Source organism: Oryzias latipes, chromosome 16, assembly GCF_053564925.1.
Source record: "Oryzias latipes strain Hd-rR chromosome 16, Olatipes_Hd-rR_3.1".
NCBI lineage: Eukaryota > Metazoa > Chordata > Actinopteri > Beloniformes > Adrianichthyidae > Oryzias > Oryzias latipes.
Genome location: NC_136252.1, coordinates 34,062,796 through 34,090,753, shown reverse-complemented (window position 1 = coordinate 34,090,753; position 27,958 = coordinate 34,062,796). Strand labels below are relative to the sequence as shown.

Genomic DNA, 27,958 nt, shown 5'->3' with positions numbered 1-27,958 from the left:
TAATTCACAACGTAACATTTAATTCAGGACTTCTAGTTTAGCGTTACCTAGAAGCAGAGGCGGTCCTGGCTAGTCTGATGCCCCGGGCACCCTCACCCCACCCTCCCCCCCCTTTCCAGCCCCGCCCTCAACAACTCAAAGCCTGCATACTATCAAACACAAAAACAGAATATGTCATTTATTTTACTATATTAATCATATAGGTAAAATATACCTGTGTAGTTGAATTCATAATTAAGATTTAGTATGTAATGTGGTTCACACTTAACACACATCAGTTTGTGTTTTCTTTTTGAAGGCTGGTTCTGGTAAAAAATGCCACATTTTCAGTTTTTATTTAATTTATTTTTTCTTGATCTGACATCAATTATCAATGAATAAATCCACAACCTTGAATGGACTTTTCCGTCTGTCTTAGCCCCTCCTCCGCCTCTCTACCTGCTTGTCCTCTACCTGTTATGCTGAAATACTGTCATGACAGCAGCACGTTGACACGATAGTGGGGCGCCCTAGCGCAAATTTCATTAACTTTACGGGGAAGGAAAACTACAGTGGATAAAAAACAAGCAAAGTGTGTTGTTTTTTTTTGCCGCCCCTGTAAGATTGCGCCCTGGGTGACCGCCCAGATTGCCCATAGGAAAAACCGCCACTGCCTAGAACACAAAAAACCCAGAGGAATACATTTTTTTTTAAACTGAAAGGAAATGAAAGGGTTAATCCAGATGATAACTCGTTTATAAAGAACATTCTCCCTTCGTGGGTTCCTTCGGTGTCTTGATGAGCAGTTTTTATGCTTGTACATTAAAAATGAAAAACTCTGATGTGAGCAGCTCCCGACTCCTTGTTAGCGGAGCGGTGAGGAGAATCGAACCATCTCTGTCTGTCAGAGAACCACAGTAATGGTTTCAAATGAGCTCCAAAGCTCAGTTTAGCATCACAGCACCGTTTTCTGGTTCCCTTGCTCGCTGAGTCCAGCAGAGGCTGACAGGAGGCGGACGCCTGTCGGAAGATTTAAGCTCCAGTTTTTCCTGTGATGTCTTTAACGAATGTGATTTAAATTCCTCTGCTATAAAGCGAGCGTCCTCTGATGCATAAATAACCGCATGCAGGCCAAAGTGCATCCCTCCCCGCGCCACACTGTAACATGAAAACTGTTGATGGAGAGAAAAACAGGAAGATTCACAGCAGAGCAAAGCTTTCAGCGACGTTTCTGACCGTCTGCGCCGAGGTGGAAGTATCCGTCCACCAGCAAGGCTCCGTTGTTAAAGTGCTGCGTCATGTGATCCAGCCAGTTGGCCTCCACCCCTCTGACGCCCTCTTTGCAGTTCTGAACCCGGAGGGGAACCTTGACCGTGTAGTACTTGAGCTGGCCTTCCCGGACCGGCGGGTGGTTGAACAGAGCCAGCAGATCCACTCCTGCGGGGCGAAACACAACATTAAACTTTGATGAGGCTTCCGGGTAAGCTTTATTTTGAAAGCCAAAGCCCAGACTGTCATTTATGAGGAGAGACTCGCCGCTTCCAGAAGCTAAGTGGAACGGTTCGGTAAACATCCAAGAAACATCTCCCGGGATAAACGACTCCTGGAGGAGCTTTTACCGAGAATTTCCAGTGATTACATGACAGCAGATCCATACGGTGCCAATATGAGAGCAGCCAGGAAGCATCTGCCAGAAAGAGATGGCTGCAGCGTCCATCAGTAGATGAACACTTGGAGAAACCACACCCGCCCACCAAATGACAGGTAGTGTGGTTTTGTTCCAGTTTTTCCTCTTCTAAGTGGGAAGAATCTGAAATTCATCCACAAGTGGCTGTACAGGAAGTAGAGATCAAAGTGCTTAAAGACTGTCAAAACAAAAGCACAGGAAAAAAAAGTAAGTCTTTAAATTCCAGTTTATCCTGTCCACAGAAGTCAGGCCTGTAACTGAATTAAACTCATCAGGATCTCTTTAAATCAGAATGACAAAGCTCTGTTCTTTAAAACGACTCGCATTTTCTAATCCTCCATAATCCCAGGTTTAGGATTTTCAGGCATCAGGAGAGAATGGATCAATGACAGACGCAGAGAGGAATTATAAAGAGAATGTCGGACGGCAAACACGGATGAAGTCACGAGTTCATTTGGCAAACGAAGCCTCTGAAGCAGCTGAAGCTTTTGAAGCAGCTGACGCTTCTGAAGCAGCTGACGCTCCTGAAGCAGCTCCAGCTTCATTCAGTGCAGGCATCAAAGTTAATAAATAAGAATAAAAAAATGACAACAATAAAAAACAAATTCTTAAAATAAATTATTAGAAATGCATAATTTAAGAGACAAAATTACACTTAATTAATAGAAAATACTGTATTTATTGTTGCATCTATGCGTTCAATAATTGTATGTTTCACTAGGTTGTGTGTGTTGGGGTCATTGTGGGTAGAGTGTGCACTTGACATTTTGGGTTTTTGTTTGGATTTCTGTTTTTAGGTAGAAAACTGGTTTATCCTGCAAATCACTTTTTATGAAAAGGGCTTTATAAATAAAGTTTGGTTGATTTGATCTGTAAAGGAAGCAACAATTCTCCATTATGTTTTTCTGATTCAAGACTTTAGTTTGTATTTGGATAAAGTGAGAATATGTTTAATTTATTGGAGTTAACTTAAGAACTGTAAGATAGTTTTTCAGCTCTTCACTAAAGGGAATTTACTGAAAAGTGATCAGATCAGATTGATCTTTAAGCGGCACTGGGGTGTGACGTAACGCCGCCACAGAGATTAAAAGGAGCATTTCATTGTAACTGAGTTAATTCATCGTCTAACACTGAATAATGCATTAAAAGCTCTTTCGCTGGCTGCTGTTTACATCAAGCAGGAATATGCATCATGGAGTAAGCCCCTGGAGACGGAGACGTGGAATGTTTCCCCACACATGACGCTCGGCTCTGCTCCCGCTCACGTTGCGCTAAATCAAAGTGGAAGCAGTTTTATTTGTTGTGATGTGAGTGAGTGAAATATTTGCTCTGCTGAGCTTTCAAAATCACAAAAATGTGCGATGTGAGCTGGAGTCTGGGAAGAAGAAAAAAAAAAGGAAACGCTCCTCTCCTTTCAGTCCAATGTCGGACCGCCGTTCCCCGACTGAACCAGATGGACCAGCAGAATGTGCGGCGGCTCCACCCACGTGCGCGCTCGCTGGGGGGAAGGGGGGGGACACGGCTCAGTCACTTGGTTCCCGAGTCCGTCCATCCGTCCAACAGCCAAAAATGAATCATTTATGACCATTTCTGGTTTGGCTCGGCTGACTCATGTGACAGCTGGCTGCCAATTCCTGAAGTCTTGTCACTTCAACCCCTTGAGACAAACGACACAGACAGCATGGGGAGGGACCCCCCCCCCATCCCCTCCATCCGCACAAGGCTGTTACAATCGAGACAATATGGCAAAGGAATCCTGGACACAGTTAAAGCTCATTCCAAGGAGCCCTCCGGTTGCCAAATCCCCTAAAAACTCCAGGTTTCTGTTTAAATCGGAATCAGTTCCACGGCTTCCAGTTCCACTCCGAACTCACTGGCTTCGTCCAAATTCAAGGGCTGCGTCCTTCAAAGGCAGCGGCCTTCCCGCTCGACGTTGGCCAGGTCCTTCATCAAGCAGGTAGGCCGGATGTTAACAGCTGGGAATTTGGAAGATTCTAACCTTTCCATAAATTCCAGCCGTTACATCGGCGAATATCCTGTCGCCTAGCAACCACGAGTCTCAAACAAAGAGGAGTAGTGTACAAGGCATGGAGCTCAAAGTGTTCCTGGCTTGTTTGATCCAACTTTTAATCTTGAGGTACCATTATAAAAATGGTGTAATTATTTCCAACTCCGGGTCTCACTTCACAGCCCACCATTGCCGGGTTCAGCCGCAATGCATCTTGGGATATGGACAGCATAGAAGGATACACCAGACCAATCCCTGAAATTGGGGATAAAGAAGGCCGTATTCGTTGGCCGCATTTGAAGGAGTCGTGGAATTTGGTCAGCACGTGTGGCGGCGTTCAAAATTTGGACACACCCACTGTCCGCTCCTTCAGAGCTAGTTCTGTGGGAAAACAGCTGAGGAGTGTAAAGGGTGCCAGTTTAGCTCAGGCGGTAGAGCAGGTCGTCCAACTACCGAAGGGTTGGCGGATCGATTCCCGCTCTCCCCAGCACGGCTAGCCTGCATCTCACCGCTCCCCCCAGGTGATGGGTTAAAGTGCGGAGAAGAATTAAATAAAAAAAAGAAGCTAAAAAAAACCAAAACAACATCAGACAAACAGTTTCCTTGAGCTGAGAAGGATTTCTCCAGACAGAAAGACACCTTGGTGGAAAGAAATGAAGTGGAAACTTCTGGAAACAGAAACAAATCTTCAAATGAGAGGAAGTGAAAGAACTTTCCTACTGTTCATTCGTCTTAAAGGGAGACATGAATGAGGTTTGAAAGCAGCATCTGAGCAGAATGGAAGGAGGAACAAAAAGCACACACACACACACAAAACACACCTGATCCAGGTGTTCAGCAGGAGATGGAAACATCTGCATGACCAACCACCGAGTCATCCTGATGCTATTAACCCTTTGACATGGGAGCTGTCGCCGGTGACGGCAAAATAACACACGCTCTTTGAACTATTGCTATAGTAATACTTGATCGATTATGCTTCTGTAACGCCTTAAACTTTACCAAATATATCAAACGAGAAGTGTCACATTTTACAGAAGTGTGATACTTTACTAACTTAACTCTCTGCCAACTTTCTTCAACACTTTACGCCAATTCATTTCAATTGTATTTCTGTAGCCCAAAATTCCAACAATAGTTGTCTCAGTGGGCTTCGTACCGATAATTGTATAAGAACATGAGATCAGTCATAAACCACCAACTTCTGATTAGGATTGAGTGCCGCTGGTCCGATTCCTGACTTCCATTTGCCTGAGATCACCGAGTGTCTCAGCTGAATGCTGGTGATCGTACCCAAAAAGGTGGCGTGGAATAGGTGTGACGGCGGTTTGCTGTGGGGTGGGCCTGCGTGTCAGCCAGCTTCAGGCAGGTCATGAAAACAATCTGAAATATTCTGACCTTCTTCTGAACTCACAAGCAAACCCTTTGGGTCACCGCTCCAAACGCCCGTAGCCGCTGTGTAATTAGATAAGTAACATTAAAACCACATTGAAGGCTGATTACGTCTGAGCTGTGGGCAGAAGCGTTACATTTTAAACCCAAAACAACAGCCTGCAGCCACAAACAGCATGATTGTGTGGTTCTGTGCGACATCTGAAAGCTTTCTTTGCTTTCTTTTTTGTTTTTTATTACAGCATAAACACACTGCAGCAAATCTTAATTCAGGCTGAAGGAGCCCATTTTCTGGCTCCCAAAATGACTTTTCTGCTCAGAAAAATACTGAAACGACTGGAGGGGAATTACGGGCCTTGCTGAAGAGCAATTTTAGCAGGGCGTTGCAGGAGGAAAAATACCAAAATGAAAGATAAGAAAGCAGCCTTCTGATGTCCATCACAGCAGACTGCTGGATAATGGCAGGTCAAACTGAAGCCAGGCTTTCATGTGGAATTATTCAGACTTTCAGAAACTATTCTGACAGAACGCAGCGCAGACAGACGGCTGACAGCTGAGGTGAACTGCAAAAAATCAAAAGCACGATGGAATTTCCTTGCAGCAAGCTGCTTTTTGTTAAGCTGGGTCTGCATCGGATGTTGCAATGCTGCAGAGCCTTTAACTGGATAAAAACAATTATTTGTTTTAACCTTTGACTTGCAGAGCAACTGTCAGAGGCACCGATCTCTGCCTCAAATCCTCTTTTCTTTCCTCAGTTTGAGATTTTTGTTCTTTTTTTGTGTTTGTTTTTGCAGCGTGAAGACCCCTGATTTCAGCTCGATGCGGATCATTTCTGTTTGAAAGAAAACATCTTATTTCAGAAAGGAATGGCATAAGAACAGTTTAAAAAGCAGGCAGAATTAGCTAATCCTTAAATTTAGAGAAATTACGCTAATGACCAACATAAATCGTGGAAACGACTCTCTACACAAGTTGCACTCGGAGCCAGAGGGAACCTCTGAGCTCTAAAAACAGAACTGGAGACTCATTTAGTGTCTGGCCTTTTACCAAAACAAAGATTTAGTTGCAGAAGTTTTATCTGAATCCAGAGTTTCCGTGTGTGGGCTGATGTGGTCAACGGGAGTTTGACCACATCAGTTAAGCCTTTCAGAGTGACGTTATCAGGCTGAGCTGAGAGTAAACACGCCGCTTATCTCATAGCAGCTCAGAGATCCACACGATCAGGTGAAAGCAGCGCCGGCCAATCGGACGACTCATCTTCAGAGAGACTCTGAGGCTGGTTTCAGGGAGCTGGAAGACCTTCAGAGTAATGTAAGGTCCAGGGTGGGTGTTCATGTCGTACCTGAACATCAAAGACAACAAAATAAGATCTAATCTAGAGTCTAAAGATTATATGTTTATTATATATATTAAAGCCGTGAGTCTGTAGCCGATTCTGGTCTTAATTTAACTTTGAACCTGAACAACCCAAATACCTGCTTGTGCATCAGCGTTCCTCAGTTTGTTTGGACTTCAGAACGATCATTTAGCAAAAAATGTCCTCACTTTGGCTTAGCTGGACGACATGCAAACCCCACTTGCCTGCCCGCATGCTGTTTTATTAAGAGAAAAGGCCTTTCAGGGGGATTACCAGTAACCATGGCAACTGAGGCCTGCAGGGTGTGGGGTGTGATGCTTGGAGCCTTTTTACTGTCTGATCTTCAGGTAAACCTCGTTGGACATCCCGATCTGGGAGGAGCGGCGCATCTCTAGATATTTCCATAATGAGGGACTCCGGAGAGATTCGATAAATGCGCCTGTTGCTTTCAACCGTCTTTTATCTAGAGGCAGAAAGAGGGGGTCCCTCAAGTTTCTTTTAGATTTAATGTCATGGGAGGCTGGGGGGTACAGGGTTAAATGAAAAGCTGGATCAAAAGAAAAGAATTGGGACAATTTTGACTCCAGGAAGTGATCTTAAACGCCCCCTCTAGAGCAAATCCTTCATTCAAAAGTCCAAAAATAAAATTATAATGTCAGTTTTATGTAGATATATAATCATAAAATGTATGTGATTACTCTTAAGAAACCTAAACGTATAAATTGTTTTATTAGACTAAAAAATGCCACACATCCTGTTAATATAAAAAAAACATGGCAGCTGTACTTTAAAATGATTATAACTCATATTTCTATTGTTTTTTCAAACATGTTAATTAAGGGTTGTGCAGCCCCCCCTCGTACTGCTACTCCCCTAAAAGGAGACTGGGGAAGCCCCCGCCCTTACAAAAAATGTGGGGCAAAGGGGTAGACTTAAAATGTACCCCCAAAAAAGAGACACGAGTCTGCTCGATAAATCTGAAATAAACTCATGAACAACAACAGTTCAAGCAAGAACAAACTTCAGATGTTCTGGTAGGAGAGACGAGCGCAACCAGCGGACTGACATCAAAGCAGATTTTTGTTTCCAAACTGCCTGAACTAAACACAAAATCGCAGTTGTTTGAATCACTAAACCACTGAAACTCCGGCTACACAAAACCCACAAACACAGGCTGCTGACAAACGCAAAATGAATGTTGGTGAATCACATATTTCATGAGGTAACAGTCCATTACTGAACCCACATTTTCATTTCAGCGGAAGAAAAAAATATTAACTAAATTATAAAAGGAATCTCGGACAAGCCCCCGATTCTATTAACAGGCTGGGGGATGGGGGATGACCAGAAAAAACAACAACCAGTTAAATTTACAGCATTTACATGAATTAAAGGCACATTTAACATCCAATCAAATGAAAATTGTTTTCTGGTGTTGTTGACAAGTTCTTGTGATATTTTTCTAATGATGGAAGAAAATGAAGCTAAAAACTGCCTTTTTGAGGATTTCTTCATCCACCGTCAGACAAACACATCCATGAACGTCTTTGTTTTCCTCATCTGAGCTGGAATCTGGATCAAAGCTGTACGAGGCGATAGCTCCAATTCTGCTCGCCATTTTTGTCGCCCCCGCTACCTTTAGGTTTGCTCTCAGTTATGGAGGGCGGGAAAGGGTGGTGAAAAAAACGACACAGACTAAAAAAAAGAAAGAAAAAAAAAAGACCACGATTTGAAAATAGATCATAGGATGATCGAAATGGGACTTTAACTTGTATTGAGTATGAACATCCTTTAAGATCTGTGTCTTTTTAAGGTAAACACAGACTTTTCTGGAAATTGTTCTTGGAATTTGTACACTGATCTTATTTTTCCTTAATCATCTGAGCATCACAGAGCTTCTGTTTCAATGTAGGTGCTTCTTTTTCCTCTTCAAGCCGTGATTTTCTGCCAACACTTGCACAGCGCTCACCCCAAAATCCGAGGATTAGAGGGGACAAGCCAGAGGCGGCAGAGCCTCTCGAGCCTCTTCGGCAGACCGGGCATTAGTAAAAAGGGACAGGGGAGTTTGGCACAATCCCCCTCCAACCCGGTTGGCTGTGATACCGGGGGCTGCTGGCGCAGCGACAGAGATTGGGAGGGATGGAGACGGAGCTGTGAAGGCGAGGACGAGTCAGTGGGGGATTATCTCGCACTGCTGAAGGCCCAGATGGACAAACGGGCGGTGGGACTGTCATGAGATGCCAAGTTTGAGCCGCAGCACCCATAAAAAGACACGTGCAACCAAAGAAGAGCCCATCCATTATGCAGCATCAGGTAATAAGTGTTTTGATCCTAATCCCATTGCATAATATAGATGCAAATGTGCACATTTACATTAACACTCCCATCCAGACTGGTGTGAAACACAGAGCCTCACTTTCCATTTACACATGGAGAACAGAAATAGGCTTTATGTGATGATGAGAAACAACACAGGAGGTGGGAGTGCAGGTGTCTCCATCTGCTAATGTGAAACGCTAGATCCGGGCTCATACTGTCAATGTGCGGATTTCAGCGGCGCCGTGAATACCAACTCACACGTTTTCTACAAAAGAGACAAACAAGGATTCAAGCAAGCTACCAAAATCGTCCTGCTTCACCGGCGCAGCGTGCGTGGTTTGGAATCCAAATGCAGCCACAGCGCCTGACGAAGGCCGTCGGGTAACGAACAGAGAACATTAGATCCCAAGGCGCCGTGTTGCCGTGTAACATTGAGGCAACTGTAGGCGACGACACGTCTGCACACGCCAGAAGGGAAACCGAGCGTTTCTGCAGCCGAAAAAACCCCTAAATGTTACGCCAACAGAGAGATGGAAAAGACGGCCGGTCTGAATGAGCACCTCCACAGGAAACCTCCAGTCGTTTTAAGATCAGGAAGACACAAACAGGAAAAGGTGGAAGTTTTATCTCCTCTCGTTTAGACGATTGCAGCTCTCTGTCTTGACAAATCCCCAGCGGAACAATCAAGGTTTTGACAGCAGAGCGCACATGACTCCAGCTTCATCCTCTTTCTAGAGGCTACCAGGTCAATATAGAATTGATTTGAACATATTTGTTTTATCTTGTAGAGCTGTAAAGACCCACTCCAATGAAAATGGTGCTTTTGGCTTGTTCTTGAGGCCTTTTTCTCATTATGGAGGGCATAAAATTTAAGATTAAAGCTGTCTTTCTGAGTATTTCCTTGATCAATTCGTGATGGATCAGGAACAGACAAAAACCTGTGGTTTGAAAAAGCTCGGGTTTCTAATGCAGCAGCTGCTGTGGGCGGGACCAAAGGCTCCCTTCGCCGCTCTAATTCTGGTTTGCAGACAAATAGATCCATGTTTTACTCGTCTGAGCTGGAATCTGGATCTGAACTCTATGGTTGGATGGCTACGATAACTTTCAACATTTCTTTCGCAATGCTAAGGCTAGCTTGGGGTCATGAATGGCTGTAAGTTAGTGGGAGAGAGCGTAAACAAAGGGTTGATGGGAAATTAGCCAAGGCACCATCAGTCAAAACATCAAGTTTTTTTTATTTTGGCTAAAAACTACAAAATTGTAACTAAAAGACCACTGGGAACAATTTTACAATAGAAAAAATATATACCGTAAATTCCGGACTACAAAGCGCACCCGATTATTAGCCGCACCCACCCATTTTCACGTGTTTAACTAATTTTATACATACACAAGCCGCGTCGGGGTACAAGCCGCATGAATTAGGCAACATTGTCATCCTGACGGATCACTTCCTGACTCAGAGTGTAAGTGTGATTTATTAGCACACAGTGGGTGGAGTCATTTTTGCCTCAGGCTCATGTCTTTGAGTTTATCTGCATCTGCCAAACAGTATGCACCTCTATTCTGTTCACAAGTTCCTCAGTTATGGTTTTTATTTTTATTATTTTTTTTTAACTTATTGACAATCTAGGTATCACACATAAAATTACAAACAGTAACCATATAATCAACATTACATCCCTCAGTTATGATGAGGAAATTTACATCCCCGATCCCCCATTTCCCATGAGTCTTAGGGGCTAAAGGCGGGGCCAACGCCCGGCTCGCCATTCTGTTGTACGTGTTTAAGAATGAGCAGCAGTGCATGGAGGGGTGAACGGGTAAAGCTCTCCTTCCGCTTGTGTCGCAGCAGCGTTATGGGAGTAACAGGGCTGTTTAAAAAACACGCTAGTAAAATAAAGCAGCGACGACTGAAAAGCGCGCGCCTCAGCGCGATACGCGCGCCTCCTCGCGGCGCGTGGGTCAGAAGTTTCCTTCCACAACAAACACTTGCTCCGCGGACGCCTCGAGTAAGCCCTGGCTGCAGCCTGCAGAATGGCTCGACGCCTCCGCGCTCCCGCGCGCTCCTTGTCTCCCCTTCCTATCTACTCCGACAGCTCTGGCCAGCGCGGCTACAGGGAGGAGCGCTTCGTCCCCATTGCGCCGGTGGACGGAGCAAATCGTGTCTGTGCAGAGCAATCGGACTTAATACTGTACGTTTTGTGTATGAGGGGCGGATGCGTTGTTACGCGTGGGAGCCATCAGACTGCCATCGGCCCCGCAGCTCACACGACACGCAGTCTCCAGCTCACACGGAGGCTGTGAGCGTTTCAATGCAAATCTCTGCTCAGTCCTTAGAAACCGTTAACACGACCACGTCAATTTGTGTTTCCAGTCGTGTCCCGACAAAATAAAGGCTGATATTATTGCCACATATTTACGTGCAGCCAGCCGAGTCACTCAGACTCAGACTCAGAGGTAAATGCACTCCTGAGCATGCGCTGTTCTCTCCGTCACGCAGCTGACCGGCTTTTCCAAACCCGTTGGTGATTTTTTCACGCTGCTTTTAACGATTGCTTTTAACTTGAAAGCTTCATCATATTGTAGCGGCGATCACGTGCACGTTGGGTCTAATGGCACCAAAGGATTCTGGGATGCGGCTGGACATGCGTGTTTCGTTTTGTTGAACCATGACTGAAGTGTCTAAGACCTGAAGTCAGGTCCATGCTGTTTGGCTGCTTAGAGGTGTGTTGAAAAACAAATGACTTGTGTTTGATGTTAGAGAATTCAAACCATTCACTGTGTCCCAAAATACGTACACGGCGGCCGCCAATAAAATCCAATAATTAGCCGCGTCACTGATTAAGCCGCAGGACTGTAAGCGCAGGAAAAAAGTAGCGGCTTGTAGTCCGGAAATTACGGTAGTTGGAGTGGGACTTTAAATGGATGTCCCTGTAGCCTGTAACCCTAACCCTAACCCTAACCCTAACCCTAACCCTAACCCCTACAACCTTTCGGACAAGGTTGTGTGTGTTCCCGCCCTAACCCCGAACTACTAAAAAACGATATAGTGCGGCACCATGTAATGCCCTGAATTTTAAAAGCAATTCGGACGCCATACTCACTACTTTTTCTTTTCTTTTCTTAAAACGGTGGATATGACGTCATCGATCTCACAAAGTTTAAATCTAAGTGATGTGTTTTGCCACGATTTTTTATGAGTCCACTGTCTTCTGAAGATAAAAACGTTGATGATTTATCATAAAAACACATTTAAATACATTTTTCTTTGCAAAAACTGTTCTGACGCAATGCATTGTGGTCTATATTCGCCGGTCGAGTGAGCACCGAGGCTGTTCATGTGATACGTGCACGCTCTTTTCTGCAGCATGACTGGCATAAATTACACAATTTGAGTGTAGTTTGTGTGGACATACTTGCATGTCACATGCACACCCCGTTCATGCAGCATTTGTACGGTCGGTAAGAAGCCACTTCTCACACCTTACTAACGAGTGCGGCGTTAAGGACACCGTTGGACAGCATCACCCGTAGGCCATAAGTGCGAGGAATTTCAATTATTCTTAAGAATACTTCATGGTACACTAACCACACACACCACAATGGTACGTTCCATTTTCATGACCTGGTGGCTGCACGAGCCTCAAAAGAACCGCAAGACACTCCTGCGCTCCCCTCAAAGGGGCGGCCAGTCCTGGTCAGTCCCCATACAGGTGACGATGGCTTTAGCTTCCCGAGAACTGCTGCAGACGTCTTCTAGGCAGTAGCCCCTGTTCTCAGGAACGAGTTTGACCCTCCGTTTGGCAAATCTGCTGATTCTTTTATATAGCTTTTGAGGTCGTTTGGATTCAGACGAGCTTTTAGTTGGTTTTGCAAATAACTGCCTTGGATTTGACTTGAGTTTTTATTGTATCTGACTTATTCTATTTATTTATTGGTTTAATGCTATAAAGCTATAAATCCTTCAACCATTGTTTTCCTGTTTCTCTTTCTTTATTCTAGTATCTTTCACCATTTTTTGCTGCTTATCTCCTTCTACAATTTTTCACCTATTTTAACTATTCATCTATTAAAATATTCAGCTCTTTCAGTTTTTTCCAGCTATGACTTTTGGTCCTTCAAATCCTTGAATCTTTCCAGATATTCCAGGATTTTATCGATGATATGTCCTCTCCATTGGTGGTGTAATGCCATGACACGTGAGCTGCAGTGCACAACTTTGTATTTTTCACAAACAGATCTTTTTTGTTATTGTGCTGTTTTCATTTTATTTATGGTCAACTTTGATCTTTTTTTAATTTTTTTAACCAATTATGACCCTTTAAGTTTCATTTGCATTCAGCAACACAGCATTCAACCCATATTTTCTTAGAATAGTCTTTTATCCAAATAGAAGTTTTAGCGCATGGAGGAGGTTAGTTTTTGAGGCGTCCAGAACATTTCAAGAAGCGTTTGAGTCTGAGACTCCTGCAGCTTCTCTGATTGTTGAGAGAGAAACACACCTTCACGATCATCCACGTTCATCCTAACCGCTGCAAGTCACTCACTGCTTAAAACCAACTCCGCTTTTATCCACATCGTTTATGCTAAATAACCGTCTTTATATAGTTTAGCCTTTCGGGCGAATTGCCCCTTAAAAGGCAATAGAACTAATTGGACCTGCTGGGGTTCTTTAATTAAAGGTCAGAACTCTACAAAGACTCCAATGGCTTCACACTTGCTACACAGCCATCCGAACAAATGACTCCAAATGTCTTAATGAGACGACGATCATTAGTATAAAGGTCAAACCTTGAAACCCGGAGATGCTAAGAAGAGGAATTTATATTTACTTTTTACAGATGAAATCACATAATCCTAAAGTAAAATGTGATAAAAACTAGAAGGAGCTGCATTTCCAGAAGAAAATAGGGGTTGATGCTGTATTGCTGAAAGAAAAGGAAACATAAAGGGTAATAACTGGCAAAAAAAAAAAGAAATGATCAAAGTTGACCATAAATAAAGTGAAAACAGCACAATAACAAAAAAGATATGTTTGTGAAAAATGCCAAAACCGGGTATCGAACCCGCGAGCTTCTGCACCAAGGATTCCCCATTTATTTCAATGGAGGTAGAAATCCTGGAATATCTGGAAAAGTTCAAGGATTTGAAAAACCAAAAGTCACAGCTGGAAAAAGATGAAAGAGCTGAACATTTGAATAGATGGATGGTTAAAATAGATGAAAAATTGTAGAAGGAGTTGAGCAGCAAAAAATGGAAGAAAATACTAGAATAAAGAAAGAGAAACAGGAAAACTATGGTTGAAAGCTTTATAGCATTGAGTTAAATACTCTATAGCATTCAAACCATTAGCATTATTGGGAACGCAGCTGTTACCATGCAGGTTTTTTCAGTGCAGTGTGTTCTGTCGGTCCGTCTCCTCCGTGTGGCGACAGAATGTGTTCAGTTTGCTCGCGATCAGATTGTGTTTCCATTCTATAGAATGTAAAGTGAGGGGGTTTCACAGCCTCTACACATCCAGATGACTGTTCTGCAGGGATTACCTGTCGCAGGTTATTTCTAGAACGTGGCTCCTGTGATAAACAAGGGAACTCTGTGACGCCAAGTGTTCATTTTAGCACAGAAGAACATCATTTATATTCATTTAGAGTCCTTCTGCTTTTGTTTGAGTACATTTAAAATAAAATCAAACTTTTACTCGACTAGAAAAAGCAGATTATTTTTCTCAACTTTCCTTTAAATTCTATTCAACATTTTCTCTGTACCTTAGAGACAAGAACTTTCATTTTCTATTTCAACATGAAAATAGAGGTGTTTTTTTTTACTTCTTCCTCTTTTACTCATGTTTGACTCTGACGGTTGCCTTTTCCTTCAACAGTTTTTTTCTGACATAAATACTTTTAGATCTCTGGATTTTGTCTTTAGCCTTTCTGATAAGCAGGTGCAGATTCAAAATGACCCCATTAAAAATAAAACTTACAGATGTCACTTCAAATGACAAAATGTGAAATTATTTCACATTTTTAACAAACAAATCTAGTCCAGCTGTTCCTCTCACTGTATTTACACGCTGTCATACTTTGGTAACCAGGCAGTTTGGAACCTTGTAGTAATAGTTGACAAAGTATTTAGTATTTTGGGTGATTTTTTCTATCATTTTTTTCAATTCTTGATTGAAAATGAAAGAGCATTTCTTAAAATGTGACCTCTGATCTTTATACATTGGCATCAGAAGGGTCTATGGATGATAAGTACACTAGTTTTTTGCTCAGCCTGGAGGGAAAATGTGAAACAAAACCTCAATTATTAACCAAAATCCCAAACCCTGTTTCAGTCTTTTTGGCTTCTTTACAGATTTCTTGCTCTGTGCTCGTCTCACCGCTGTGGCGCATGACCGTAACCATGGAGACCACTCACCATCACCTTTCCTCAGCCGGTATCTTGGCCTCTCCTTGGCGTCTGGCTTGCTGTCCTTGTTGCCGTTGTGTAACGGCGAGTCCTCCTCTGTCAGCTCCTCGCCGCCGTCCAGATCTTCCTCCGGCGATGGAGACGCAGCAGTGGAGACGCCGTCCTTAGTGACCCCGGCCTCGCCGTCACGCCGATCCCTCTCCTCGTTCCCCCGCATCTCCACGGCTTGAGCTGCGGATTCTGCGTGGCGGCTGGGACTCGGAGGGTTGGACGGGCCGCAGCTGCCCAGGGAGCCCAGCACCGAGCTGGGGCTGGAGTGCAAGGACAGTGAGGGGGTCTCCGGCTCTCTTATCCGGGCGCATAACGCCCCGTACGGCTCCTGGATGAATCCCACAAACGTCACCCCCTGGTCGGCAGCATCCTGGACCTGCTGCAGTGACACAAACGGAAACAAGCATAGTCGGTTTTAGGGATTTAGACAGGTTCAGACGTTACTCAGACGTGTGTGAGGGGAGTTTGTTCCTCAGCACGTGAACCTTCTCAGTTACTGCTGACTGGTTCCACTCCTGGGGGAGAGGGGGTGCGTATTAGGACCACCATTTTATGAGAATAAAGTCATTAAATTCTTAGAAAAAATGTCTGCACGAGTGTGAATGATGACATCGTCTAGCGGGAGACGTGTCGGCCTGTGTCTCTAATATTTATCTACGGTTCTTAAGGATTATAAAAACCTTTAACGCATTTTCAGAGTAAAAGTCTGTTTTATAAAGTTAATTTTTTTTCCATTTGCAGAAAAAGTTTGAACTGATTGAAGCTCAGACCCCAAACAAAGCTTGTTTTTTTTATTTTTTAACCAAGGGGTTCCTCACATTGAGCTCTGAGGTACTCCTGCGATGAAGCGGTTTGAAACAGTTCTTAGTCTGATTCAAACAATAAATAGAAAATATAAAAATATAGAAATATTCATATGAAATGCTTTTTTTAGTCTGCATGTGTGAGAATGATGACATCTTCTAGCGGGAGACGTGTCAGCTCATGTCTCTAATATTTGTCTATGTTTCTTAAGGATTACAATAAAAGTTTGATGTATAATGTCACTTTTTTTTTCTTAGAATGTAGAAAATTGCAGAAAAAGTTTGAACTGATTTATGTAAAACCAGAATTTCTTTTTGTTCCCTCCTTTTCCCCTCCGTCCATGGCAGCCTCTCCCGTCACACGACCGCTGATGAGATCGGAGAAGCCGCCACCCGCAGTCGCACCAGGCCTCGTTCTGAATCCAACGCGCTGCCATTTTCTCTGTCTCGTCATCATCTGTCGCTCTCCGTCAGTATTGGGGTCCTGCCACCGAGTCAGATTGAAGCGGTAGCTGTCAGGGAGCATAAACGACGGCGCCTCTCCGTTTCTTGCCTCGTTTCAGGCCGAGGCGCCTGCCGTCTCCGCCTTTCAGCCACATCAAGGGGAGAAAAGTCCAAATCAAATCAAACTGCAGGTTATTCACAATGAAATTAAATTGGAAAACAGTCACACTGTTTCCAGCCATATTGTTGAATATTATTTGAAAGCTCTCCGGGTGCTTCCACATCTCACTGCCTGTGCCAATATGTTGAAATGGAATTGCTGCTGTATCTCATTTCTTGGTAATGCAGGACGTCTGAGGGAGAGAAATGAACAGGTCTGGCTGTGTAATGTTGATGCAAACCAAAAGCGGAGGCTTGTAATGATTCAGTTTGTTTTTGCTGCTAAAATTACGACTGTCATCATCATTTCATTAAATCTCCCGCCTGACAGCGTGGAATCTTTCAGGGGAGATTTATTCTCCCTCTCGCCAATAAAAGCCAGCAGACGAGATGAAGATGGCAGATAACCTAATCTGTAATAGACGGGAGAACCAGGATCTTATTTACAACATGAAGTTCTCAGTTCACATGTGGCTTTTGAAGAAATGTTATGTCACTTTAAAATATGACAGTGAGTTAAAAATGTGAACCGGAAAATTGACCTTTTTCTGGTTTTGGTACAAAACTGAATTGCAAAGTGTTTGCAGTTCAGTAAAATGTGCAGAATTTTCATAACAAAAGTGTTTCTTATCCTTTTGAAATGATTATGTTGTTTGTTTTGGCATTTTGAAAGGCCGTTTTTTCTCTTTTGTTCCTCCGCTTTGCACCTCGAGGCCACTCAAAGCCCCGTTTCAGGTCTGGCTTTGTTTTTTTCAAAGGAAATACATTTTTCATGCTGGAATTAGGCAGAATGATTCCGGCAGAGCAGCGGTTTATGGCCTCAGATCAGCCCCCAGAGGGGCAAGACTGAGGGTGGGGGGGGGGTTTCTGACTCCCACCGTCTGGAAACAGAAATGTGAGTAACTTTCAGAGGAGTGTTCATTTAATAAAAATAAAAAAGGAAAGATCTGCCCTCCTTTGACAGTCATGGAAAATATCTTTTTCTATTCATTAGATCTGTGTAAATTGGTCAGAATCTTTTCCTCACAATACAAAAATAAAAGGCACCTAAGTGTCAAGTTAGTTTGTCAATTGAACATTTAATAACCATTTATATCAAAATTACACATTTAGGGAGTTGTTTTAAGCACAAAAGAGAATTAAGCAGCATCTGTCAAACCTGAATGTTGTGTTTCTTTTGGGTCTTTTCTTTTCTTAATGGCTTTATCTCTTTTTCTGTCATCCACCTCAGGACTTTTTGTGTTTTTATAGACAAAAAATAATAAAACACGTATTTTGGAAAAGATTGTAGCCACAAATTGCAGACAATATATAAAAATGACAGTTTTCCCTCGGAATTATAATAAATGGGTTTTTGCACAAATGTTGTTTAGTTCCATCCATCCATCCATCCATCCATCTTCCTCCGCTTATCCAGAACCGGGTCGCGGGGGCAGCAGACTGAGCAGAGATGCCCAGACTTCCCTCACCCCAGATACTTCCTCCAGCTCCTCTGGGGGGACCCCAAGGCGTTTCCAGGCCAGCTGAGAGACGTAGTCTCTCCAGTGTGTCCTGGGTCTTCCCCGGGGCCTCCGCCCAGTGGGATATGCCCGGAACACCTCTCCAGGGAGGCGTCCAGGAGGCATCCGGACCAGATGCCCGAGCCACCTCAACTGGCTCCTTTCGATGTGGAGGAGAAGTTGTTTAGATCCCCAATGAAAAAGTAGATGAACCTCTGCCTGACTTCAGGAACAGCAGATCTTGGTTTTCTTCAGGCATGTGACACTATTTGGCTTCATAGGTGCTTTCAAAAAGTCAAGATGAGCATTTTTTCTCTGGGGAAGAAAACAGTCTTCTGTGCCGTTACCCCCGTCTCCAACATCGGAAAAAAGGAGACAAATATAATGAATTTAAATAAAGTTTAGCCTAAAACACGAAAGGGGTTTATGCAAATACACACTTGTGTTAGAAGACCCAGAACCGCCTGTTGAAACAGTAAAATATGTCCAACATAAGAGGCTCCTGTCTGTCTGCTCAGCTGTTGGAAGTTTTTTTGGAAGTTAAAAAAAAAACAGAGACACCAAAACAGTTTTTGATCCGAAACAGGGAAGTTATGACGTCTGCAGCTGCTCCTCAGAAGCAAAATCCGTTTAGACGTAACATGGTTGGTTCCTCTGTGGTTCTTGACCCAAAAGTTGACCTCTGAGGTTGCATCATGCGACTCCAAAATGCAGCTTAAGGAGCTTTGAAGGGAAAATCCCCAAAAGAGCCACAATGTTAGAAAGCTGCAGGTGACAAGTTGACTCCTAAAATGTTCAATAGAGACATCGAAGCCAAAGAATACGAGGGAGAGGAGGAGTAAACTGCATCCTCTGAAAATAAGAACCCACACCAAGGGGAGGCAAAAGGGATAAACCTGGAAATGAGTTGGTTTAGGAGTCATGTCCCACATACTCTGCTGTCTTGGGAATTAAATGGGAGAAAACATTTCAAATTAGCATTCTTCTGAACTTCTTCTAAATGAACAAAGAAACTCCTGCGGCTCGAAGAGAAGAACCTTCAAGTCAAGAAAACGAGGTTTTGAGGTCGGAACTGCGTGGCTTCTCTTCGTTAGCCGAAAGGATGCGGAGCATCAACTTGATGAAACATAACTTCCTGTGTCCTGCCACCAGAATATCAACAGCCTGCAGTGGAAAAAAACAAAAACCTCCATTTCAATTTTGACTTGAGACCACATTTCCTATTTTCCCTGGTAAGTTATTAAAGCGGCGCCAGGAGGAGGTGTCTGAAGGTCAAGATGAAGCCCCGGAGAGCGCTGGGATGGCAGAACGAGAGGCTGAAGGGATAATGACAGAGGCTGAGACACCGAGACAGATAAAGGAAGGAAACAAGGGGAGGAAAAATAAATGCCAGTCCCACAGACGGAGAGGTGGCGGGAAGAGAGCGAGCTCTTTGTGCTCGCTGCCCGACCACTCACCCAGACCCGCTTGGCGTTTGAATAGATTTCTAGCATGGCCTCATGTTCCCTCTGCAGCTCAGAAGATTAAAATGATAACCAGCAGTAATGAGGTCCTACAGGACTGCAGCTGCATTACTAATATAGGGGCCACGTGTGCAGACGGTTCAGACGGCAGGCTTGAAAGGCCCACACTGCTCTCGCCGGCTGAAAATATGACTGCGCAGCAGCTTGCAAAGGAGGGGAGTGTGTACTGTAGATCATCTGAAGTGGCATTTCATTTCTAACAGGCTCTCTGCAGCAGCACCTTCTGGAAAGCAACACCAACGCAGAGCTTGTTAATGATTCGATCAGTTTCCCGCTCATCGCATCTGCAAGCCGTCCTGTTCCACGAAGCATGACGTTTAGCGTATGACATCCATGCGTTCCAGACGGACGAAAGCGCCGCAGCAGGTTTCATCTGCCAGTTTCACAGATGCAGTCAGATTCCTGGCAGCGCAGAGGTGCTTTTTGTTTTCTGTCCATGCTAAGAAAAGAATAAAAGTCACCGTGGAAGAACCACAAACAGACTTCTAAAGGGACGTCAAGATAATGGAACGTACCTTTGCCGTGTGTGTGGTAAGTAAAATTATTGTCTGACATACGGGTGATGCTGTCGTACGGTGTCCTTCCAGCACACACTAGTCGTGTCTACTGGCTCCTAACTGTCCCGCGCACGTATGTGCCGTATGTGGACACGTGAGCGCCCGTAGGACGTCCACACACACTAGACTCTGACTGCCCGATGTCCTCACTTCCAACAGTCAGGCTTTATCTACAGCACTAACGGGATCCCTGCCCACTTTGGGGAATTGGGAAAATGAAAAATCTATATGACACACCTTATATGCTGTACAAGCGTTCCGGATGACCTTTCGCCTGCAGCATACGAAAGAAAATGTGCATGAACATTTCACGCGGCCCACCTGCTTGCCCTGTACAGGTTTGACCGATGTTTCACCTGCAGACAGCCTAAAAAAAAGCAGTGAAGGTAGTTGGGACTGAGGGTCAAATGGAGTTTACTTATGTAAACTACATACTACCTTCATCAGGGCGAAAGGTGCTTCACAGGCCACAGCCCACTGAAGCTGTGCTAACCACACCAGACATGCAACCCTATGATCAGTGGTTGGCCTCTACCCCACAGCCGCCCTGTCAGCTCCTTAACCCCCGTAGGCTGGGGTCAGAGGTCAGATTCCACAATAAGAACAATCTTCAGTCTGTCAGGGTTTTCTAATGACAGTGTTCTGCTTTCTGTTGTCCGGTTTGTCCGGTTCTGACCCACAGGATTCGCTTCCACCTTCAGGTTCTAATGGTCGACTATAAAGGTTTATAAAGGCATAAAGGCATTTTAATTTCTCCAGTAAAGGCACAGTCGTGTTTGGTTTTTGGGATACCTTTTGAGATCAACCCAGACCTTCAGCGCTCCAGAGTCCACTGCACCGCGCTCGGACTCAGACGGGCCTCCATAAGGTCATGGGACAGCCAACCGCACTTTGGGGTAAAACATCTCTAAAGTTTGTTTGGAGGATGTCAACGTCAGATCCAACAGAGAAGGTCTTTGTCTGACCATCCATTTATTGTTATTTACTGTAAACGTGTTGAAACATGAACACGGTAACGGGGCCTGAGACTGCGTCCTGACTTTTTTTCCTCATTTGGTGTCAAGGTAAGAGAGCCGACACACAGAAGGTGATGGCTGAGCATCTCTGCCATGATCTCCACCAAACCTTTCTTCCAATCTGTACATTGAAAGACATCGACTAACATGTTTTGTGGCCGACTGCAGGGCTTAGCCTGCTCCGCAGACTGACTTGTTTGCATGGTTGCCATGGTGACATGAGGGGAGAGTACGTTTATTTGAGTTTTTAGGCGTCAAGCGCCTCAAAATTGGCCAAATTGGCCGATTAGGAACAAAAATAATCTTTTCTGACGACACTTAGAGGAAGATCCACTGTCAGGATTGACAGACCGGCCAGCATTTCAGCTTCAGATGAAGACACTTTGGTCACCTCCTCGTCAACAGGAGGCTGTCAGAGTGATTTACGATGTCTGACAGGTTCAATGCTCTCATCTGGAGTCAGTAAAATAAAGACTTTCCAGTTCAGTCAGACCCATCGGAAGCCTCTAGAGACACAAACACGGGTCATGTGACCTCTTTAGTTTACAGAAATGTGGTCATCTCCTCCGTTTTAGTTGCTCTTTCTACCGGAGACGCTACCGTTCATGAAGGTGTCGATGTTCTGCACCGCACGTGTCGACTCTCCATCTCAGTCTGAGCTGGAGATCCCCAAATCCTCATGTGTGTTGGTGGAGTTTTGTGACGTGAAAAGACTAAATGATGACACATTTAACGGAAACTCCACTTTTTGGCCCTCACTTTATGCATAAATGCAGAAAATGCAGAAGATTTCCATCCCGCTGAGACACGGACAGAGCGAATCAGTCGACGGTGCAGAGAGAACTGTGAGACGTGGACATGAAGCTCAGCTGCTGTTTCTTCTCTTTTTTAGGCTCCAATTATCTTTGTCTTTGCTTTGCCTTCTACACATTGAGGGTTCACAGGTGAAGCCCTTTCAGTGTAGCAAATTGATTTTTTTTAATGAACATTCTCAAACCTTAAGTGATTATTTAATTTTGAAATTATTTTATTTTGAGTTAGCACGTCATAAAACTGGTGCCGTGACCCGGATCCCTTGATCAGCCGCTGCCGATCGCCGAGGTTCTGCTGTGTGCTTGTGACGCCCGGAGTTCAAGTTGGTTGACAAGTGGGTCTGTGGACTTCAGTCGTGGTCGCCATTTTAGCAAGTCATTTTGAGTAGACAAAGTTTGAACTACATAACCTTTTGTGAATAGTATTAAGGAAAGACATATTTGTGATTTGTGAATTTTGTTTCTGTTCATCATATTGCATTATACATTTTATATTTAGTTTTGGTCTTTAAGTTATGGCAGACGACAGCCAGGAAAAGTTTGTGTTTTCACCTACTGTTGGAAGGGGAAGAGGTTTATTTAGTCTTGGGAAAACCTCTGTCAGTGACACTCCAGGGGCTATAACGAAAAACCTGTTTGGACTAGATGATGTTCATGAGAAACACAAACCAATGTATTCTACACCCACTGATTCCAGTGAGAGTACCACAAATCAGTTACGTGAACTTATTGGTGAATTAGGAAATCAAATAGGCGAGTCCATTGCTGGCCGCCTTATGGCCAATCAGCCATCTTTCAGCTCACAGTCCCCTCACACCAAGCCATCTAGAACTGAGATGCTTAATGCAACCGCTGACCTCTCAAAAGTGAGTCTGATTGTTAAACCTGATGTCAAAGATCCTCCCATGTATCGTGGTGACGGAACAGACAAGTACTCCATTCAGGAGTGGATTGAAATTGTGGAAACATACATGTACAAAAGAAATCTCCCCCAGAGTGAACAAGCAGAGGAGGTTTTAAGCCATCTTCTTGGCAGAGCAAAGAGTATTGTTAAAGTGGGGTTGAAAAGTAGCTCCGCTAGCAGCACCCCAGTGACACCAGAGACAATATACATAATTTTGAGACGCTACTTCAGTGAGACTGCAGGTTCTTGTCTACCATTGGCTGATTTTTATGCCACTCGGCCAACAGTAAAAGAAACACCAGTAGACTACTGGGTCAGGCTAAACACAGCTGCTGAAGTGGCCGACAGACACCTAAAATGCCAAGGTGGTAGGATGGATAACATGGACTCAGAAATTGCCATGATGTTTATCAGAAATTGTCCAGATCCCAACCTCGCTTGTGTGTTCAAGTGCAAGCCCATAAGTAAATGGTCTCTTACTGATGTGCAAGAGGCAATTGATGAACACCAGAGGGAGTACCAAGCTAAAAGGTCAGTCACAACTTTGCCCAAAGCACATGCCCTCCACGTAGCTACTGCTGTAACAGCCAGCGAGACCCTTGAATGTAACGCAGAGTACACTAGTGTTAACACAGCCAAGTTATCTAATCCCACAAAGTCAAATGAAGCTGTTTCAGAGTCAAGTGCACTGGAGAGAGTTCTTACCATGTTGGAAAGAGTGCTGGAACGGACAAGTCAGCCCACCCCTTCTACTGCTAGGCTGCAACCTGCCCCATTTACCCGCGATGCCCCCTGCCGAGTTTGTGGACACAGCTCACATTCGACACGTACTCACTGTATGAGGGAGAAAAGGTGCTTGGGCTGCTTAGAAGTTGGGCACCAAAGAAAAGACTGTTCAAAGCTTCCCACAGCCCAGTTGAGCAATACTCAGTGTCAGGGAAACTAATGTACTCACACCTTGGAGGGGACAGTGTGAGTGTTAATGATGAAGCCCTCAAACTCGATGATGATGCACAATCTATTTATTCTGAGTGTGTTCAGACCTCACCACCTAACACAACTGTTCCAAATGTTCCAAAACATTGCCAGGCTCGGGAAAGCTGACAGCTTATTCTACACAAATGCACAGGTGGAGGATGTGGTTTCCCTCGAAGCTTTGCTTGACACAGGCTCAATGTCATGTACTATGAGTGAAGAGGCCGAACGACTGTTAAGCAGTGCTGGCTCAGTGCCCACATCCCATGACATCTGCCCTGATGTTGTGCTTGTTGGCTGTGGTGGAGTCAAAGTCAAGCCCAAATGCATTTATGACTTAAAGATGGAAGTGTACGGGTGTACCTTTCAGGTCCCAACCCTAGTCGTCCCTGGACAGCGAGACCAGATGATCTTGGGGACGAATGTCATTAAACACCTCCTTAAACACTTTAAACAGAGTCCACAGTTTTGGCAGGTCTTGAATAAGCCAGAGTCAACAGATGTGCCTGAGATAATACAATTCCTCAACATGTTGTCTGGCATTAACCGGTGGAGAGGTGAAACCATCCCTGATGTTATTGGGACAGCTAGGTTGACCCAATCTGTGACTTTACTACCAAAGCAGGAACATCTCGTGTGGAGCAAGTTGCCAGCCACCTCAGCCATTTCTGAAGGCAGTGCTGTTCTGGTTGAAACGTCAAAAGGATTGGGCCATAAAAATGATGTGATCGTTTGTAGGTCTGTAGCAACCATGAATGGTGAGAGATGGATCCCAGTCAGGGTGCTAAACACGTCCAGCAAAGCAGTCACCCTCCGGCGCAATACGAAGTTGGCAAAGGTGTCAGCCTGCATTGCTGTAGAAGATTTGGATGAGGCCCCCAACTTAAATGCAATTAAGGTGCAAAATCAGATCATGCACAGTGAACCTGCAGACCATGCCCAAGGCCCTGCCCCAACAGATTACCAAGAGGCCTTAAACAAGCTTGGACTCGGAAGCTTGGACATTGATTCCTGTGAGGTGTCCCACTACTGGAAAGGTCAGCTCCTGCAGCTGCTTCAGAAGTATGAAGATGTCTTCTCAAAGACCAAGCTTGACTGTGGGTCAGCTAAGGACATAGTTCATAGGATTCACCTGTCTGACTCCAGACCCTTCAGGCTGCCATACCGCCGCGTTCCACCAGGGCAATACCATAAACTAAGGCAAGTGCTAACGGAGATGGAAGAACTTGAGATCATCCGTAAGTCAAAAAGTGAGTGGGCGTCGCCACTGGTCCTTGTCTGGAAGAAGAATGGAGATCTCAGGATTTGCGTGGATTACCGCTGGTTGAATGCTCGCACAATAAAAGATGCTCATCCTTTACCACACCAAGCAGACTGTCTTGCAGCTTTGGGAGGAAACGCCATATTCTGTGCCATGGACCTTACTTCCGGCTTCTACAATATTGCCATGGCTGAAGAGGACAAGAAGCTAACGGCCTTTACAACGCCTATGGGGCTTTATGAGTTCAACAGACTACCACAAGGACTGTGCAATAGCCCAGCAAGTTTTATGCGCCTCATGATGAACATATTTGGTGACCAGAACTTCCTGACACTCCTCTGCTATCTGGATGATGTGCTGGTCTACGCACCTAATGAGGGAGAGGCCCTGAGAAGACTGGAAATGGTCTTTGGCAGATTAAGAGCCCATGGATTGAAGTTGGCCCCTAAAAAATGTCAGCTGCTAAGAAGGAGTGTTAAATTTCTCGGACATGTTGTGGACAGCAAGGGAGTTTCAACAGACCCCGACAAGGTCAAAGCCATAACGGCGATGACTGTGATTGACCTCATGATGGAGGACGGAATAACACCTTCCCAAAAGAAAATCAAGTCATTCTTAGGCATGGTCATGTACTATCAGCAGTTCATTCAAGGCTGTTCCAGCATAGCCAGACCCCTTTTTGCACTCACAGCTGCTCCAAAGGGACGGAAAGGAAATTCACGTGGCGTTGCTGCTTTCCGAAAGTTACATGCCAATGACTGGAAACAAGAACACAGTGACTCGTTTGAGCGCCTTAAGTCAGCACTTCTGGAATCTGTCATCCTTGCTCACCCTGACTTCAATCGCCCATTCATCCTTTCAACAGATGCCTCAACTGATGGACTGGGTGCTGTGCTGTCACAAGTTCAAGAAGGTGAGACAAAAGCACGACCAGTGGCTTTTGCCAGTAAAGCTCTTACCCGTGCTCAAAGCAAATACCCAGCCCACCGTTTGGAGTTTTTGGCACTCAAGTGGTCAGTTTGCGATAAATTTAGCCACTGGCTGAGAGGGAATCCATTTACAGTATGGACAGATAATAACCCCCTAACATATATCCTCACCAAACCCAAACTTGATGCCTGTGAGCAAAGATGGGTAGCAAAGTTGTCACCTTACAGCTTCAACATCAAGTACATACCAGGCAGTAAGAACGTAGTCGCTGACGCCTTGAGCCGGCAGCCTTTCATCAAAGGCCGTGTCTCTCACAGGCTGACAATAAAGCCCTATGAAGCCCTGTTGGAGGAGTCTCAGCAAGTACAGGAGGACACAGTTCAGGAGCTTTTTAGGGCCAGCGCCAACCATCAAGAGGTCGAGTACTTTCAGTCTTCCCAACATTCAGAGAACATGTCAATGAGTGAAGATGATGTATCTGCTGTCCTGTCAGGGCATGTAGAATGGGAATATGGTCCTGAGCAAAGAGTAATCACCTGGCTCGTTCAAGACCTGGAGTAACTTGTGCCAAGTGGTCAAGTTCCCTTACCTGTGTTTTCCCTCAAAGACCTTCAGGAGGCGCAGCAAAATGACACCACAATAGCTGCTGTTGTCACGTTTGTCATGCGAGGTAGACGTCCATCACGGAGAGAAAAGTGCAGTTTATCTCCTAGAGCCCTGAAACTCCTGAAACAGTGGGACAAACTCAAAATACTCGATAACATCCTGTACAGGGTATGTAAGGACTTGACAACTGGAAGAAAACGACACCAGTATGTAACACCTGTGTCTCTGGTTGGTCAAGTGCTTCAGGGTGTGCACGACAAAGCAGGACACCAAGGCCAAAGTCGGACATTACACTTAGCTAGACAGCGATTCTTTTGGCTCGGCATGGAGCAAGGTGTGCGCGAGTATGTAAAATGCTGCAAGCGTTGTGTGGTGAGCAAGACTCCTGAGCCTGAGGGGCGAGCTCCCCTTGAAAGCATAAAGACCACAAGTCCCTTAGAACTGGTGTGCCTCGACTTTTGGTCCGCAGAAGATCCGAAGGGTCGGTGTGTAGACATCTTAGTGGTAACCGATCATTTTACCAAAATGGCCCACGCCTTTCAGTGTTCCAATCAGTCAGCAAAGCAGGTGGCCCGGCAGTTGTGGGACAGATACTTTTGTGTCTATGGCTTCCCACAAAGAATCCATTCAGACCAGGGTGCAAACTTCGAGAGTGAGTTGATTCAGGAGTTGTTGCAGGTAGCAGGAGTCAAGAAATCAAGGACCACACCATATCATCCCATGGGTAATGGCCAAACCGAAAGGTTTAATAGAACCTTAGGCAGTATGATCAGAGCCTTACCACCCCGAGACAAAAGCAAGTGGCCTCAGATGTTGCAAACACTGACGTTTGCCTACAACTGCACTGTCCATGAGTCAACCGGTTACGCACCCTTCTATCTCATGTTTGGTCGGATTCCCAGGCTCCCAGTGGACGTCATGTTTCACCATGTGGAAAGAAATGACGAGATATCGGATTATAACAACTACGTTGAAAGAATCAGGGAGAACCTTAAAGAAGCTCTTGCCGTGGCCCAGGCTAACACCGACACCAGTCAGCAACGTCAGGCCCGTCTATACAACATGAGAACCAAAGGCACAGACATTGATGAGGGACACCATGTTCTCTTGGCAAACAAGTGTGTGCGTGGCAAAAGGAAGCTAGCCGATAAGTGGTGCTCCACCATTTATACCGTTGTGTCCAGAGACTCCAAGTGTCATATTTACCGGATCAGGAACACAGCCACTGGACAGGAGAAAGTTGTCCACCGTAACTTGCTCCTATT

General features: G+C 44.8%; 1 protein-coding gene across 6 annotated transcripts in view; it reads right to left on the bottom strand.

Annotated features, from left to right (window-relative positions):
• Positions 1-27,958, bottom strand: part of rftn1b (raftlin, lipid raft linker 1b) — a 263,821-nt gene that overhangs the window by 38,160 nt on the left and 197,703 nt on the right. For 4 of the 6 annotated variants that reach the window (XM_023964740.2, XM_078933636.1, XM_078933635.1 and 1 more), the window contains 2 exons: positions 15,163-15,583; positions 1,216-1,416 (listed from right to left, as the gene is read on the bottom strand). In XM_023964740.2, the coding sequence (XP_023820508.1) occupies positions 1,216-1,416; positions 15,163-15,583 (622 nt within the window). The remainder of the gene's footprint in view (positions 1-1,215; positions 1,417-15,162; positions 15,584-27,958) is intronic. The other 2 variants (XM_023964742.2, XM_078933637.1) reach the window with 1 other exon arrangement.